The following is an 18,548-nucleotide window of genomic DNA, read 5'->3' as shown; positions in this document are numbered from 1 at the left end:
TCCCTGAAATCTTACCAGCCCTTTTGATGAGTCTATCAAGCCTTTTTTTTTATTGGCCAGAGTCAAATTACCAAACAAAGCAAAAAAAAAACAAAACAAAACTATACACTAAAACTGTTTCAGTAAAACTTGTGTAAAAGAGTGTCATCATCTGGGAGGAGACATGTTCAGCTTAGCGAGTCAGTGCAGAATGTACTTGCAAGTTGGCTGTCGGCTGTAGTCTTTGCGGTGTGTTCAAGTGCTACTTTTTGGCCCAGACAGCAGGTGACGTGACGTGATGCAACAGTCGGCGTTCGTCGCTGCTAGTCGGTTTAGTGTGTCTGGACCCTAAATTGCTGTTGAGTTGAAGTAGGGGACGAGGAGAGTGAAATGGGATCAAGGAAAAAAAGAACAAGTGGATAGGGTACCGACAGAGCTCCTGGATGGCGGTGTTTTTGAGTAGTTAGCTTTGCCCCATAGTAGTTCAGCAGGACACACACACACACACACATACACACACATACACACACACACATCTATCAATTGCAAATACTGACAACCTCTTTTTTTATTAAATTAATTTTCCATTATATTATTTTTTGATTAACATACTTTGCTTTGCTTAATATAACTACTTCCAAATCACAACCCCGCTGAGTTTTGTTGTCACTGTATGATGAATTGTGTGGATTAACTTAAATCTTGCACTCAAAGATTGAATTGAATTTTGTATTCCTTTGGTGTAGATGAAATCAAAAGTAGACCAACGACCTCTACCCAGAACATGGTGACCTTCATCCCCTTGTCCCAACGTTATCATCTATGCACCCGTATGCACCCGTATGCATGATGTACAATGTGAACCAACCTTTGAACAAAGTAACAGAATAAAGAACAAAGTTTCAGTGAGTTATTGCCGAATAGGAATCTACCAGTGGCAAAACTTTTACACTTACTAATAAGTCAGGTCCTTCGGGCCATTTTTTAGTGCTCTCCAACAATCTATATTGTACAGTGCATCTTTTATAGCAACTAAAACCACGTAATTTTTTTCCAATAAAATAATAATAAATCAATCTTATATAGCACATTTCTAACACTCAAAGTCGCTTTACAATAAACGGGGTGAAACAAGACAACGGATAAACATAATACAAACATACAGGGTGGATGGGAAGGGGGGCTACGAAGGGAGAAGCGGCAGGCACACGATGCCAGCAGTACTCTCCCACTTAGACACATACAAAAGGGCAGGAAAAGCATAAAGTTATTCTTTGTGATTTTGTCAAACAAATACACCGGTGCCCACGAACACACGCATGCATACACCTCTACATTATAGTTCAGGTGCGTGGCTGTATGTAAAATATACACGTGTAGACATACAAACATGCTCCTGGGCATGCTAATACTTGTAGACATGCACACCGAGTGAAGACTCTCCCTCACATTCTTTTTTGTTGTTTTGTTTGGATTTTCCTCCCTTTTTCTCCCCAATTGTACTTTTTGGCCAATTACCTCACCCTTCCGAGCCATCCCGGTTTCTGCTCCACCCCCTCTGCCGATCCGGGGAGGGCCGTGGACTACCACATGTCTCCTCCGATACATGTGGAGTCACCAGCCGCTTCTTTTCACCTGACAGTGAGGAGTTTCACCAGGGGGACGTAGCGCGTGGGAGGATCATGCTATTCCTCCCAGTTCCTCCTCCCCCCCGAACAGGCGCTCTGACTGACCAGAGGAGGCGCTAGTGCAGCGATCAGGACACATACCCACATCCGGCTTCCCACCCGCAGACACAGCAATTGTGTCTGTAGGGCGCCCGACCAAGCCGGAGGTAACACGGGGATTTGAACCACCAATCCCCGTGTTGGTAGGCAACGGAATAGACTGCTGCGCTACCCGGACGCCACATTCTATCAAATAAACCTCATCCAAATGAGATGAACTGTGAATACACAGTGGAAGAGATAGAGCCATACACACCATCATGCATACACTACATGCAGCAGACAGAGACGCCTGCACAGCCTGCACATACCGGCATTACAAAACCACAGTGGCTATTAGAGATGTTGGAAAGTGGAGTCATTTGCAAGGCTATTTTATATACCATTTATAGATAAAGCACCAAGGGGCCAAATTGATTCATGGGCTGAAGCTATGAGCTGGGTGTCAGGTGACTGTTCTGTTCTGTTCTGTCACATCTCTCATGACTTTCTGTGGCTATTCCCTCTTTCTCCCCACAACCCCTTTCTCAAGCCCAAGGGTAACTCAGATTCAATCTCAGAGACTTATCTTAAAAACACATGACAGGACCTTAACCATCCCTCTGCAAAACCACCTCGTATATCTCTTGCTCCTTCTCGCGTCTTCATACGTTAATCTTCATACATTAACCCCACCTTCCCAAAGGGTTGTTGTGTAATGTCCTGTTTTAACCTTTATGAAATTCCAGCTGCTCATTTTCTGCACCTCCTTGTTTCACAGAGAACCAGTTAAAGCCATTCACACCTGGGAGCTGCTGCCTTGTAATATAGCCAGGCTTAATTCATCATACTTTGGGTCACTTTTAGGGTTTCGAAGCCATACAAGGGGCACCTTAACAATAAGTTGTTGAGTCATTCATTTCATATTTCATACATTGTTAACTCAAGAAAATTAACTTTCTCATCCATCTGTAATTGCATAATCCATTCCTGGAACTAAGCGGAGATAAGCTTCTTACCTATAATAAAGTCATTCTGCATGATCAAAATTCGAAGCACGTGTCCTGTGAACAACGCTCTGGTACTTACTCTCTAGCTAAACATGGTTGTCTGTATCCTGTATATTAGACCTAATTACAAAGATAAGTGATGTGAAATGTTTCTCCATTCTAACTATGGATGGGCATTCACAGCCAAGTGATGCTTGGTTTGAATAGATAATGATTATCTTTTTGTTTGTATGAGTGGGGTCATATTTTTCTCTGGCACCATGAATCAATATACTACAGACTGCAAGCTGGAAATAAGGCAAAACTGACTGGCAATATCAGCAAAGTTTTCATTTGACTTTCAAAGAAATCTTTATGGACTGGACCATGTTGGCACAAGTTCATTGCCTCCCATCGGTACTTGTCACCACATCCTCTGTAAATCTGATGGTATTGAATAAATCCCCTCCGTGTGTCTTGGGTTGATAAGACACTGCCACCAGTTTGTTGTTATCCTTAATTAGCCATTAAATTCACATGTCACTTTGAGACTGTATACTGTAGAACTCTCATTACCTGCCAGACTAGAGTCCAAATGTAAGTAATTGCAACGGAGGCTTTATTTAGCTTTTGTTGGTTTTAATGAATCACCGTCAGGCAACATACCAACACTCATGTACCTTCCGGAACTTCCCGAGGTCATGTAGCCCCCTGGCCCTTCATGAGCATCGGCATCGGCCGCCTTAACCCAGAGTTCGGCTCATCCCGCAGCACTAGTTCTGCTTACCAAAAGTGGCCCACTGGGCACTCGTATTCCACGCCCAGCTCCAAGCCAGGGACCCGGGCTTCTTACCCATTTAAAGTTTGAGAACAGGTTGAGATCGTTTCGGCCATAAGTAGATGGAAAAACAAACAAAGAACATAAAGCATTATTCTCAAAGTGTGCTCTGGTCTCAGCAATTAAGGACAGTATTCCTTTAATTGTTTCTTGTAGAAGAGAGGGTTAACTTTTCTCATGGACTCGGAGAGAAGCCCTCTGTTACCGTTGACTGTTGGTTTGTTCTTTTGTACCTGAGCTCCTTTTTCAGATTTAGGAACCTTTTACACCTTTTCCGTCATTTGTTCTGTAATGATACTAAATGACTCATTGTGAAAGGAGTTTGAATGTAAAAAAAATCTCTCTTTTCCAGACAATGGGTCTGTGACCATATACCTGCAACAGCATTGCAGTTATTTATGTTATCACATTCTGCCATCAAGTAACATTGTTGTGCATGGCACAATGCTCCCAATGTTCATCGGATGGCATATACAACATCCCGGAGGCTTCACAGATAACAGCAGGAACTTAAACTATCCTCTACTTTTTTTGTTGTTGATTTTCTTCCAATTGAACTCGTCCAATTACCCCGCTCTTCCCGAGCCGTCCTGGTCGCTGCTCCACCCCCTCTGCCGAGCCGGGGAGGGCTGCAGACTACCACATGCCTCCTCCGATACATGTGGAGTCACCAGCCGCTTCTTTTCACCTGACAGTGAGGAGTTTCGCCAGGGGGACATAGAGCATGGGAGGATCACGCTATTCCCCCCAGTCCCCCCCCCCGAACAGGTGCCCCAACCGACCAGAGGAGGCGCTAGTGCAGCGATTAGGACACATACCCACTAGGGCTGTGTATTGGCGAGAATGTGGCAAAGCGATAGGTATCATGATACAGGGTTACGATTCAATATATCAAGATATATTGCGATACTGTAAGAAAGGCGATATATTGCAATTTCACAGGCCTGTGTTCTTTGTGCTTATGCTACTTCCTATCTCAGTTTAGGTTGTTGCGTTGGAGTGGAAGAGTCAAATGGCTGAAGATAGATTACAACACTGCTCTCTAGTGGTCATGGGGTTACACACAACACAAAGTGTATGTCACGAACCTTTACATGTAAACAAGTAAAAAAAATCGATATATTGATTTTGAGAATCGATACAGTATCATAAAAGATATTGTCGTGATACTCCAGTGTATCGATATTTTCTTACACCCCTAAACCCACATCCAGCTTCCCACCTGCAGATTGTCTGTAGGGATGCCCAACCAAGCTGGAGGCAACACGGGAATTCGAACCGGTGATCCCCGTGTTGGTAAGCAGTTGAATAGATTGCTATGCTACCCTGATGCTAACTAGCCTCTGCTTTGATAAACTTCACCTACCGTGTTAAAATGTTAGACATGAAAGCACAAGATGCAAATGTAAAGGGTGGAAGTTGATCCAGAGATTCATGAAATTTGGAACCCAGGAGGTAAACCCACAACGCCTGTGGAAGTTACTGTCGTGGCACAGCATAGGAAAAGACTGATTTACAACCCTGGGCTATTAAGCTAGTTGTGAGGAAGAGGAAAAGATTCAAATGGCAGACAGTGCATTTACATTTGTGTTTCCTCATTTAGCAGACACTTTTACCCAGAGTGACTTACAACAAAGTTGGCAATTAGCGAAATTCCTGTGTCTACTACCCACATCATTGAGCACTAAATCGAAATAGTTTCATAGACAAGAATCTATGTCATGTCAAGTGGTTTTAGCGTAAGCGTGGCTTTGATCATCAAGAGAGAGTGATAGGAGATTCAAATACCAAAGTAGATGTAGACTTTGCTGCATATCGGTATCAAAGACGTCATCGCCAAAATTGCCTATCTTGTCAAGTAGTAGATGGGCACAATAGTAAGTGATAACAGCTCAGACAGTAAGAGAAAGAGCATGGTGGGGTGCAGCTACTGACACTGCTAGTACGATTATGGAGAGGAAGGGTGGGGGAGAATTATGTAGTGCCTGAATACTGAAAACATTGTCCTAACTCAGTAATGCATTGAATTACAATATTCAAGAAAAGTAACTTATTCAGATCACACTTAGAATGTCTTCAAAAGGCACTTGTGAAACAGTTTTACTGTTTTATTAACCTTAATGTCACATTGTTGCTTATTCCTCGGTGTTACTGTTATCTCCCTGCTATTATCTCAATATGTGTTTACCATCTACCCATTACTGCTGTGCTCTACTGATATGTGGTGCATTAAAGAAGAAATGTGAAATAAGATTGTATGATTACTACTTAATCAGGACCAGGGTCAGTGCCAGGGCATATCAGACGGGTGGGCAGTTTGATGGGAGGGCCTACATGAACTATGATGCATAGAATAAATATATTGTAGCAAGTAAGATGTTTTCCATGTGTTTTATCATTGACAAGTTGCAGACTGCAGCCTAAGCCAACAATTTAACCTCACTTCACTTAGGTCGTCCGTCGGGATGCCCCTATATGGTTTCAGTTGCGCATGTTTGTCTAAAGCATGGGGTGCTACTCCACATGCAGTTCTATGGTTCTCCGCTAATTGGAGATTTTGTGCCTTTCCATTGTCAAGATGCATTGATCATCTGCAAAGCCACGACATCCCCGGGTCCATAGCATCAATCTATCGATGAATGCACCTAGGCTACCCATAGGAATAGCAGGATTTATTATTGAGGTTTACTCCTCTAGAGCCGCTGTGTTCTGCTCTGTTGTCGCCTGACAACATTAACAGGATTACCACGAGGAGGGTGTGGCTCTTCACCACGCACGGATGGTCATTCATCATGGAGAGGTTATATTTTGCACTTCACATGATGCTGGGGTGTATGGAGACCAGTCTAGGATGCCACGAAAGGCCATCTAGGATACGTAACCCCTTAACCCTTTAAAATACAGAGCAATATAGTGTATGCTGTTAAGTGCCAGGTGGATTGCCGTGACTTGTACATTGGTTAAATCAACAGACACTGTGAAGCTGAATGCACAACACAGAAGAGCTACCTCGTCAGGCCAGGGCTCCACAATCTACAACCATCTACAGGCCAGTGGCCACTCTTTCAAAGATGAGGATGTGTACATTCTTGATAAGGAGGAATGCTGGTTTGAACAGGGAGTCAAAGAGAATGACCATCCCTGAACTTAGGAGGGGGGCTAAAAGTACATCTTCCGCCATCTTACAATGCTGTGATTGCAGCTATTCCCCAATCTTCTGTGAATAGTGCATGTGTCCATTGTAACTCTAGTTAATGGTCACAGTATTTGCATATGAAACCGATCGCCGGTTTCGGTCATTATGCAACTGTGCTGGTTATAAGTTTGGGGAAACTTGCAATCAGCAGAGACTGATGAAGGCACCTCTCTATACTTTGTGTCCAGATGAACTGATTCAACGTTCGGGGACCTTTACAATATGATTTCCTTCATTCAGTTTTTGCATGAGATTACGCTCACCCACCAACAAAACGTGAATACACTGTCCTGCCCATAAAACCAACACTAATTAGGGGGGAAGTATTTTAAAAGTATTCCCCTCAAAATTCTATAAGTAACTGTAATCTGAAGTGCTTTGAAATGTAACATGGACTGAATATATATATATATATATATTTTTGTAGTCTGAAGACATGACGCTGTTATTTGTATTCCATTACAACCCATCCTTTTAGACAGGGTGATTCGAATCCCTTCAGTTCTCAATACAGCTAGTACTGCTGCAGCTGTCAGTAGCTGAAGCCACTTTGGATGTTAGGACTCCTAAAGTAGTCACAGGTAACATCATTATTTCTGAGTTTCATGCTTGCCAATTATGAGGACCTAGGTGAGAGATATCTCCGTTGCATTACTGTCCACCTCACAACAGGCCAACACTATGACACAGCCACCCAGTAACTTGCAGGTAAAAATCCATGGACAAGTCATATAGTTGATCACATGTCAGACTCTGGTTTCAACAGCTAGTGAAAACAGATACACCAGAGAAGACTTGAGTTATGCAGAGATTTCCCAAAGGCGGACTCAGGATAATAAAGTCAGGAACCTTCAAAGACGTGATCATGAATAAATATGACATTATTATAGCCAGAGCTCCAGGGATTCCTCCAGTCACACTTAAGAGAAAAGAGCAGTACTGAATTTAATTTCTTGAGTCAATATTTACATAAAAGCCACAATGGTGCCTCTGTCATGACAATGGACGGAATCAGTGACCACATTTCAGTCTATTCCATTCCATTAGTGTTATGCAGATTACATTGTGTAGAATTAAACAGACTTGATGGAAAAGGCTAATGTCAAATAAAATCTCTAAAATTCCCTATAAAGTTTTTATGCTTGCTTGAATTTTTTTTTTTTGTTTTTTTGGCTGGACTGGGAAAGCCCTACAAATGCACAGAAATGTCTGTCCATGATCATGTTTAGAGTGACTGGGTGATAATTTTACACGATTGGGCCGCTGGATCAGGTGACCAATGACATCCTTGAAGTTACACGATTGGTCGGCCAACCAACTACGTCACTGGTAAACACAGAAGTTGGATTCTTCCTATTGGTCATTGCGCTTTCAAAATGAATTGGCACAGTGGTTTGTTTTTTTTACTTTAGCTGGTATGCTAACATTACTAGCTAGTAAGTATTGAAGCGTTTCGATCTATTGAAAGGTCAGGACCACGTAATCTCGGTGTAAACAGTCAGGTTTATTGCCCTTTTGTTTACAGTCATGACCTGCACTAGCTGCTTGCTGCTCAGTCCCAATCATGAGACCCCCCCCCCCGCCAACTTTCACTAAACACCCATCTAAAAACCCTTAAAAAGCCCACCCGTAGTGGTCACCTACTTTCCCATATCAGAAAGCCGATATGATTCATCTCTGAATGTGAAAATCTCTGTGCAGCAACTCACACTGATGGCTCTGGTAATCTCAAACACCCCTGGCCCCTCTAACCTAAGAGACAGAGATAGCCAGAGACATAGGAGAGTGGGAAAGAAATCTTGAACTTTTTTTTTTTGTCTCTCCCTGGAACTCTTTGTCTTCAAATCTCGGTTTCTTCAGCTACTCTTGAACAATAGTAGCACTGGGCTGGGTGACGTTTTCGCTTGATCTTCTCAATGTGCCCCAGTTTGTCTTCTCCTTTTCCTCCTCTGAATTTACCCCTGCTGGCAGTTCACCCTCTTCATCCATTTCTGTCCACAAAGATGCCTCTGACTCTGCTTCATCCCAAGCTGCCATCGCCCCTGCCCCCAAACTCCAGCCGGGCGTCAACCACCGTGGTATAGGGCCCTGGTGGGATGGGTTCTGGATCTTGGGTAGTTCCAGTCATCTCTAGGGACTGGGTCCACCCCTCAGTTATGCTCTGACTCAACTTCCCTCTCTCCTCCTCTGTATGGGGTTAAACGGTCTTGGTGAACCACTAATTTCTTCCGCCGTCCACTTTTCTGTACTCGGTACACTACATCGAACAGGGCTTCCAGTATAGTGCAGGGCTCCTCCCAATGACTCACTAGTTTGGGGCATAACCCTCTCTGGCACAGAGGACAGTGTAACCACACACGGTCACCTGGTTGATACAGCTTTCCATGAGTGCGAGTATCGTACTGTTGCTTCTGTCTTTTGGCTTCTCCTTGGATGTGATTTCGAGCAAACTCGTGAACTTTCTGCATCCGTACCCAGATGCGCTGTACATACGCAGGCCCTGCTTCTGCCAGCTCTTCTCCCGGAGGGCATCCAAACAGGACTTCCATCGGAGTGTGCAGTTCTTGGCCAAAAATAATCAATGCTGGAGTGCATGCTGTGCTCTGTTGCACGGCATTTTGATAGGCCAGCAACAACTGTAAGTAGTCATCTCAGTTGTGCTGGTCTTTCTGGATGAAGAGCGACAGTTGAACCAGGAGGGTTTAGTTGTATCGCTCTACCATCCCATCACTTTGGGAATGCAAAGCCGTTGTGCGTGTCTTCTTGATGTGTAGGAGACGACACATCGGTTTGAAGACTTGACTCTCAAAATTGCGACTTTGGTCAGTGTGGATTTTGTGAGGTATGCCAAACCTTGTGAAGAACCCATTGACCAAGACTTCGGCTACTGTGGTTGCTTCCTGATTTGGATTGGCGTAGCTCTCTGGCCACTTTCAGAAGTAATCCATGGCAACCAAGATATACTGGTTCCTTTTTTCTGAGAGAGGCAGGAGGCCAAGAATGTCAATGGCCACTCTTTCCATCCGGTCTCCAACATTATACTGCTGCATCTCGACCCGGGGGTGCCGTGGTAGATCCTTTCTGGCGGCACATGCATCACATCTCCAGCACCAGCTGTCTACATCACTGCGCAGCCTAATCTAGAAGAACCTCTGTCTTACGTGTGCCAGGGTTTTGTTGGCTCCAACGTGCCCTGCGGTGGGTAGGACATGAGCTTGCCTGAGTATCTCCTGTCTGAGGGCTTTTGGTGCTATCAGTTGCCACACCACACTGCCTCCACTGGAGTACTCCCATTTGCGGTACAATACTCCTTCTTTCACTTCCAGGCAGTCCCACATGGCTCACAAACTCTTCACCAGCTGGCCCTGTGCAGCCACGTCACACCCAGGTGGACATTTTCCGTTGAGCTTTCACTCCAATGCAGGTGTGATTTCACTGTCATCAGCCTGCATCTGACCTAGGACTTTCAGCGTTAAACTCTCTAACCCCACAGGGATGCCTTCCACAGCCTGCAGTAAGTGATACTCTTCCTGTCTCTTTCCCTCTCTCTTTTCTGGCATCTCTCTTCCTGCATCTCTTCCTGTCTCTTTTCAGTGCCAGCAGTTGGTCTTGAGACATGGGCGGTGGGTGTTTGAAGTTGGTCAACCACTGTAGGGAGCCGTGGTCTGTCCTGACTGAATGACTGACCGTACAGGTAGGGGTGGAAATGTTCCGTAGCCTTCACCACTGCTAACAGTTCATGCCTCGTCACATAGTAATTTCGCTCCGACTGATTAAGGGCTTGGCTATAGAATGCCACCACCCATTCCCTGCCCCCTGTCACCTATGAGAGTACTGCCCCCACTCCTTTGTTGCTAGCATACGTATCCAGTATGAAGGGACAATCTGGTAAGGGGTAGGCTAAGACTGGGGAGATGACCAAGGCCTCCTTCAGTGCCCTGAATGCTCGATCGCACTCTTCTGTCCACTGAAACGGCTTCACTGTCTCCGCCCATGTAAAGAGCTGGCAGTGTCTCCGTAACTCCTTACAAAACGTCGGTAATAATTCGCCAGGCCCAAGAAGCTCTTCAGCTGGGGGACATTAACTGGCTGAGGCCACCCTGCCACCGCCTTTACTTTCTTTGGGTTGGTGGCTATCCCAGCGCCACTGATGATGTGCCCCAGGAATAGTGTTTGGCGCTGGAAAAGCTGACACTTCTGATGGTGGAGCTTTAGGTTTGCCTGCCGCAGTCTACCTAGAACATCTCTCAAGTTTGCAAGTTCCTGTTCAAAGGTGGAAGCGTGGATCAACAAGTCATCCAAGTACACCAGGCAGGCAGATGCAGGTAGACCCTCAAGTATCGTAATCACAGGCCGCGACCTTGTTCCGTTTTGCTGTGTAGCGACGAGTGCCCTGTGTGCTCGGTCCCGTTCCGGTGGTGACGAGAGAATCTGTTCGCCCAGTAGTTCGCCCAGGAGTTGTGAAAAGAATTCAGTGGGTCTTGGCCCCTCAATGGATTCAGGGAGGCCGATGATTCTGATGTTGTTTCTGCGGCTCTGTCCATCCAAATCCGCTTTTTTTAGCCATCAGCATAGCATTGCTTGCAGCTAGAGCCTCACATCGTTCCTCTAGTTTACTGATGCGCTGGTCCTGGAGGTTGGCGTTTGATTCCAAAGACTCGATGCGTTGACCGTGTTCCATCACCACAGACTGTATTTTGTCAAATTTTGCCTCTGGGACTGCGAAGCTCATCTTAATCTCTGCCCTGAGGTCTGCTATCATGCTAACGATGCTTGTCTCGGAGGAGCCGCTGCTTGCAGGCATGTCGTCTGGTTCGTCTTGTTTTGATAATTTATGATGTTTTGGCATCGTGCTGGAGTGTTAAAAGTCAGTTAGCCGTTCACGACTCTACTTCAAAACTATCTGGGATGGTGAAAAAAGCAAGAATTGAAAGAAATTAGTGGGAGAGCCTGAAGTTATGCTTCCTCTCACATGTTCCCCAAACCGGAAGTCCTTCTGTTGTATGTTAGTCATTCAGAAAGCTTGCCTTAGCATGCAATATCTGATCATATTTTGATTACATACCTTTATCTTAGGGGAAATTTGCACCAAACACCAAAGCAGCTTCTCTCCTCAAGCTACTGGTCACAAGGAACACAAATGAAATACGGTAGTTCACAATGAGTGCTGCTGGACATGACAGGAAATGTCACATGGTTCACTTGCATTTAGCCAGACACTGTTCATTATTCATTCATTATCCAAACCGCTGCTCTCAGGGTCGCGGGAATGCTGGAGCCAATCCCAGCAGTTATTGGGCTGCAGGTGGGAAGACACCCTGGACAGGCCGCCAGGTCATCACAGGGTCCACGCACACACCATCACACACACATTCACACCTACGGACAATTTAGTAATGTTTTTTTTGTTTTTGTTTTTTCTAATTTACTAATTAATGTTTTTTTTTTCAAATTTCACCCATAAATCCAATATATAATATCTTTTAAAAACAAGTAGGGTAATTATTGTACAGTTTTTTTCTACAGTTTAAACCTGGGGATAAGTGTCTTTATTTGACAATAAAATTACATTAAATAGGGCGGCACGGTGGCGCAGTGGTTAGCGCGGTCGCCTCACAACAAGAATGTCCTGGGTTCGAGCCCCGGGGTAGTCCAACCTTGGGGGTCGTCGCAGGTCTTCCTCTGTGTGGAGTTTGCATGCTCTCCCTGTGTCTGCGTGGGTTTCCCCCAGGTGCTCCGGTTTCCTCCCACAGTCCAAAGACATGTAGGTCAGGTGAATCGGCCGTACTAAATTGTCCATAGGTGTGTGTGTTGACCCTATGATGGCCTGGCGGCCTGCCCAGGGTGTCTCCCTGCCTGCCACCCAATAACTGCTGGGATAGGCTCCAGCATCCCCGTGACCTTGAGAGCAGGATAAGTGGTTTGGATAATGGATGGATGGATGACATTATATAATGTATTTTAAGTATTTCAAATACAAGCTCTTTAAGTATTTTGACACAAATTATATCTTTTATTTTTTTTTCTGTCCAGCAAAATACAAATGACAAAATACTCAAAAGTAATTAAATACATATTTTAAATACATTTAATTGAATTACTGCCCATCTCTGGTTTTCATTTCTTTTATTTTGTTCATCCTCCTCTACCTGCTCATCCTGGCCACCGACTTCTGCCTGCTCAAATTCTGCACCTTCTCATTGTGATCACCTTTTTTGACCTGCTCATCCTACACACTGCTCTCTCCTACCTGCTCAGTCTATCCGTGTTCCTTATCTTTTCCAGCCTCAGTCTCTTTCTGTTTCACAACCTGAATGTTTTCTCCTGTCCTTGCTCCCCCGCCTCTTGTCTGCCCTGTACCGACTCAGCAGCGCCGTCTCCAGTCGGAGATGCGGAACTCGTAGCAGCATCGGGGGAAGGCAGCGGCCCTTGAGGATCAGACCTTTCTTCACTCCTTTCAGGACAAGACCTCATTAAATGCCACTCTGTCCCACACCCAAAACATTTCATCATACCAGATGTTACAAAAACAGTGTAATCAAACTCGTCGATCCTGAGTTTGGGCCAAATCCAAATCCTCCACATTATTTTTCAGAATCATAAAAACTTGTCTCCTATGAGACACAGTGTTTCAAGAGAGGAGACTTGTAACCCGAAGAGACCATTTTTATTGGTGACACTAGCTGGCTGTGTCTTGCAAGCTCTTTGTCCAAACCGTATTTCCCATGAACGGGGGAGCATTAGAATAGTGATTCTCTTGGCTGGATTAACCAGCAGCAGAACGGGAGTAAATGTGTCCTTAGTCACCACACCACTTACCACAACCTGGTTGACTTTATCAACACGATCAAGGAAAATAACTACAGCATGGTTCATTCTGGATGCAGATCATATGCTTCCATATCCCACCTGTTCCCCTACCCCCAAGCACCACTCCTCCACTGAGCACTTGACCACCGGTGCCACTTTAATTGCATGCCGGCGTGTCAAATTGTCGAACCCCATTTGTCCACCTCCTACAGCGGGCATACTGCCCCACTGGGTCGGTAGCACTGTTACCTGCTACTGCTTTCGGCTGCTCCTGTTAGGGGTCACCACAGCGGATCATCCGTTTCCATCTCTTCCTGTCCTCTGCATCTTCCTCTGTCACACCAGCCACCTGCATGTCCTCCCTCACCACATCCATAAACCTCCTCTTTGGCCTTCCTCTTTTCCTCTTCCCTGGCAGCTCCATATTCAGCACCCTAACTAAAGAAAACTACTCCACTTAAACTTAACACCGAAAGCCTCACTAAACACAAAAAACAAACAACAAAACCTAGCTAAACACAACAAACAACAAAAACCTAGCTAAATACAACGAACAAAAACCTAGCTAAACACAACAAACAACAAAAACCTAACTGAACACAACAAACAACAAAAAGCACATGAAAATGACAAGACAGGCAGAAAAAAGCTCAAGTTTTAGAAACTCGTTCACACCGAAGTAACATGCTGCTACTCTATCCACTCACTCACATTTCCCCTCAGAGAGAGAGAGAGGACATGCTAAGTCTGTGCTTTCTGTCAATACAGGAGTGTTCAACTCTTTCACCTCCTGCCAGGTAAGAAATAAATTGAAACCAAAGTAAGGCTTTAAAAGTCCTTCTGTTTGTGGCTGAATGCGAGTGAAAGAAAGATGGGCAGGAGAAAGGAGGGGTCACCAATCAGCAGCTCATCTTTTCTTTCTTTCTCTCTTTCTTTCATTATTTCTTCACAGTAAGGGTGCTCCAAGGACACATCTCTGCTGTGGATAAGCATGATTTATTGAGTGTGTGTTGTTGTGTGTGTGTATGTGTGTGTGTGTGTGTGTGTGTGTGTGTGTGTGTGGTGTGTGCTGTTGTTCATGGGTGTGCACATGTGCATGTTGATTTGTGGAGTCCGTAATAATGCGAGCACAGACCAGCCTCAAGGAAAGGTCCCTGCCTTGAGCCTTAGCTAACGGGAGATTTTTCTTGGCCATGCTTGCTCCAGTCTCCCAAAAGACACACCGTCATTTTTTTTCCATGAAGCACTCAGATAAGCACCGGTGTTTCCAATTCTCCCTGTTCTCTTTATCACTGGGGAAGCGCTCAAGAGAATGGGGACTCGTATTGTTGCTCTGTCCCTTTTTCACTCTATCATGAAGTAGCCGAGTGTTAAACTAAGTATTAGCTAAGTATCTTGATGCATGCTCAATAATCCAGGTAAGGAAATCACAGAAAGTTGAGTCACTTCATCTGAACATAATGATTATTGGGAGAAACGTTTCAACACTCATCTAAGTGACCTCTTCAGTCTCAACTGACTGCAGGTATCCCACCCTTATAATACCTGAATTGTACACTGGGGAAATTAACCAGTGGGCGGCATGGTGGTGCAGTGGTTAGCGCGGTCGCCTCACAGCAAGAAGGTTCTGGGTTCGAGCCCTGGGGTAGTCCAACCTTGGGGGTTGTCCAGGGTCATCCTCTGTGAAGTTTGCATGTTCTCCCCATGTCTGCGTGGGTTTCCTCCGGGTGCTCCGGTTTCCTCCCACAGTCCAGACATGTAGATCAGGTGAATCGGCCGTACTGAATTGTCCCTAGGTGTCAATGTGTGTGTGTCGGCCCTGTGTGATTACCTGGGCCTGTCCAGGGTGTGTCCTCGCCTGCCGCCCAATGACTGCTGGGATATAGGCTCCAGCATCCCCGTGACCCTGAGAGCAGGATAAGCGGTTCGGATAATGGATGGATGGATGGAAACTAAACAGACGCTGGCCAAGAGGATGGTACAACACAGAAGAGCTAACACGTCAGGCCAGGACCCCACATTCTACACCCATCTACAGGCCAGTGGCCACTCTTGCAAGGATGAGGATATGCACATCCTTGATAGGGAGGAACGCTGGTTTGAACAGGGAGTCAAAGAGGCCATCTATGTGAAAAGGGAACAACCATCCCTGAACGGGGGGGGGGGCTAAGGGTACATCTGTCACCATCTTACAATGCTGTGATTACAAACATTCCCAAATCCTCTGTGAATAGTACACATGGTCATCGTAACTCTAGTTAATGGTCACAGTAATTTGCATATGAAATCGATTGTTGGTTTTGGTCATATTGTTGTTAATTGTTTATAAGGGTGGGGATACCTGCAGTCAGTTGAGACTGAAGAGGTCACTTAGATGATGATGAAACGTTTCTCAATAAACGTTGTGTCCAGATGAACTGATTCAACTTTCTGTGATGTTAACTAAGTATTTTACCCCTCATCCACCTTATCTGGTTTCTACATGTGTTGGTAGTCTTTTTTGTTAAGTGGCACACATTCACACATACATATACCCATAAACACACAAATGGACAGGTGAGGTTATTACCTCTGTCTAGTGTCCACTGGAAAGAACAATGTTTCATCTCATCTCATCTCTGTACATAGTTGGACAAGGATGAAAGAAAAGACATTTGACTGCAGCACCTTTATTATTACTTATGATGTGTTTTGGAGGGGATTCTACTTCATGCCTTCAGTTTTTCCAGGAAGATAAAAATGCCTTAAGTGTCTTGTGTACAGTAGGATTATGTTGTGATAATTCACTGTTATTATACCAGTCGTTCATTTTATATATGTAAACCATGTGGCCCAACTACGTATGGGTACCAAATGAAATTGTGTTAAATCAATATTGCAAGAGTACCCGTTGTGTTTGCTTTGACAGTGTGCAGTAAGATTTCAGCCTCAAATATATATATATTTTTTAAATTAAACATACGGTAAATGTTGTGCTCCTTTCTCCCCCAGGATCCAATCCGTGCCAATGCACCCGGGTCCAAGTCAGCAGTATGTTATCAAGCCTAAGTACTACCATACACATACCACACATACCCAGACCCATGTCCACCCCCAGCATGAAAGGCCAATCCCTCTGACAGTGGGACACAACCCAATACATGGTGAGTAGACAACACTGCAAATCTGACTTTCCTATTCTAACAGATACAATTTGGGTGCTGATTTAAATATCCACATATTTTCTTGGAAGCGTTTGGATCATGGGGATAGAAAATATTCTTTGCCAACATGGGGATCCCGGTTCGAAGCCCCGTGTTACCTATGGCTTGGTCGGGCGTCCCTACAGATGCAATTGGCCATGTCTATGGGTATGTGTCCTGGTCGCTGCACTAACACATCTCCCTGGTTGGTTGGTGCGCCTGTTCAGGGGGTAGGGGGAACGGGGGGGGGGGGTAGCGTGATCCTCACATGCGCTACGTCCCTCTGACGAAACTCCTCACTGTCAGGTGAAAAGAAGCGACTCCACATGTATCGGAGAAGGAGGCATGCGGTAGTCTGCAGCCCCCCCCCCTCCCTCCGGATCGGCAGAGGGGGTGGAGCAGCGACCGGGATGGCTCAGAAGAGTGGGGTAATTGGCCGGATACAATTGGGGAGAAAAAGGTGGGGGAAAAAATCAACATATGCTTTGGTCATGCTATATAGTTCAATGTGCAGGTTTGTGCTCCATTGTTTAAAGACATTGTAGTTGTAAACAACTGTTTATAGCCTCAAAATACAGATCAAATGAATGTTGGTCACGAATTATTAGTCCAGCCATTAAACATTAAGTAGTACATTTCAGGTTGAAAATGTGGATCCAGACCAGTTTATCACCATGTAAACAAAAGCAGTGTTGGACTGCTTTTCAACTGGTGACTCTTGTGACACGGTACAGACACTGCTCCAATTCACATTATTCGTTATGCAACACAATTCAGAGGCCGGGTACACGGTCAATACAGATTCCTTTAAGGACTTAAGTTAACTTAATTAACTTAATTAACTTAATTTCGTTAACTTAAGTAACACAAGTCCAGTATCACTTATCCTCCTTTTCAAAGGCTTTCAAGTGTAACTTTCATTAGTTCATCTGTTCAGCATACACAGAGTCAGCATTTCAGCATGTCTGGGCTTCCTTCTCACTTGCCTTTTAAGACACACAAAAGTAGGCAGTGTGTTTAATTAGAAACAGGTGTTTCTCATTGCCCAGATGAGCCACTCCTTATTCTGCCTTCCTCTGAACTGATACTGTATCTGAACCAATGACACCCCGCCACATGTCATAAAGAGCAGTGTGTATAGAGGTTTTCTTTCCAGTTCAACACAACACCAGTGGATTTCACTTGCTAGTCCTCTCCAATCTAGTTGAAGGGCTGTTTACCAGTTAAATCAGCTGGTTTTGTGTTGGGTAGGAAGGAAAACGGGCTTATTCATATGGCACTCCATGGCACACGGTTGAGTATCACTGATGCTCTGCTCAAGACAACTTGGAACTCATAAAAACCAGTATCCAATGAAACCCCCCCCCAAAAAACGAACTGACTTTTGAAAAGGGGAAATGAGGTGTCCGGGTGGCCTAGCGGTCTATTCTGTTGCCTACCAACACGGGGATCCTGGTTCGAATCCCCGTGTTACCTCCGGCTTGGTCTGGCATCCCTACAGACACAATTGGCCATGTCTGCGGGTGGCAAACCGGATGTGGGTATGTGTCCTGGCACTCCTCTGGTCGGTCAGAGTGCCTGTTCAGGTGGGAGGGGGAACTGGGGGGAATAGCGTGATCCTCCCACGTGCTATGTCCCCCTGGTGAAACTCCTCACTCTCAGGTGAAACTCCTCACTCTCAGGTGAAAAGAAGCGGCTGGTGACTCCACATGTATTGGAGGAGGCATATTGTAGTCTGAAGCCCTCCCCGGATAGACAGAGGGGGTGGAGCAGCAACCAGGAAAGCTCGGGAAAATAGAGTTATTGGCCAAGTACAATTGGGGAGAAAAAAGGGAGAAAAATAAAATA

General features: G+C 45.1%; 1 protein-coding gene across 4 annotated transcripts in view; it reads left to right on the top strand.

Annotated features, from left to right (window-relative positions):
* Positions 1–18,548, top strand: part of ltbp1 (latent transforming growth factor beta binding protein 1) — a 281,927-nt gene that overhangs the window by 59,956 nt on the left and 203,423 nt on the right. For all 4 annotated transcript variants that reach the window (XM_056292168.1, XM_056292167.1, XM_056292166.1 and 1 more), the window contains exon 4: positions 16,510–16,661. In XM_056292168.1, coding sequence (XP_056148143.1) covers positions 16,510–16,661 — 152 coding nt within the window. The remainder of the gene's footprint in view (positions 1–16,509; positions 16,662–18,548) is intronic.

The sequence above is a fragment of the Lampris incognitus genome, chromosome 13 (assembly GCF_029633865.1).
Source record: "Lampris incognitus isolate fLamInc1 chromosome 13, fLamInc1.hap2, whole genome shotgun sequence".
NCBI classification, from domain to species: Eukaryota; Metazoa; Chordata; class Actinopteri; order Lampriformes; family Lampridae; genus Lampris; species Lampris incognitus.
This window is presented reverse-complemented; position numbering and strand designations above follow the sequence as displayed.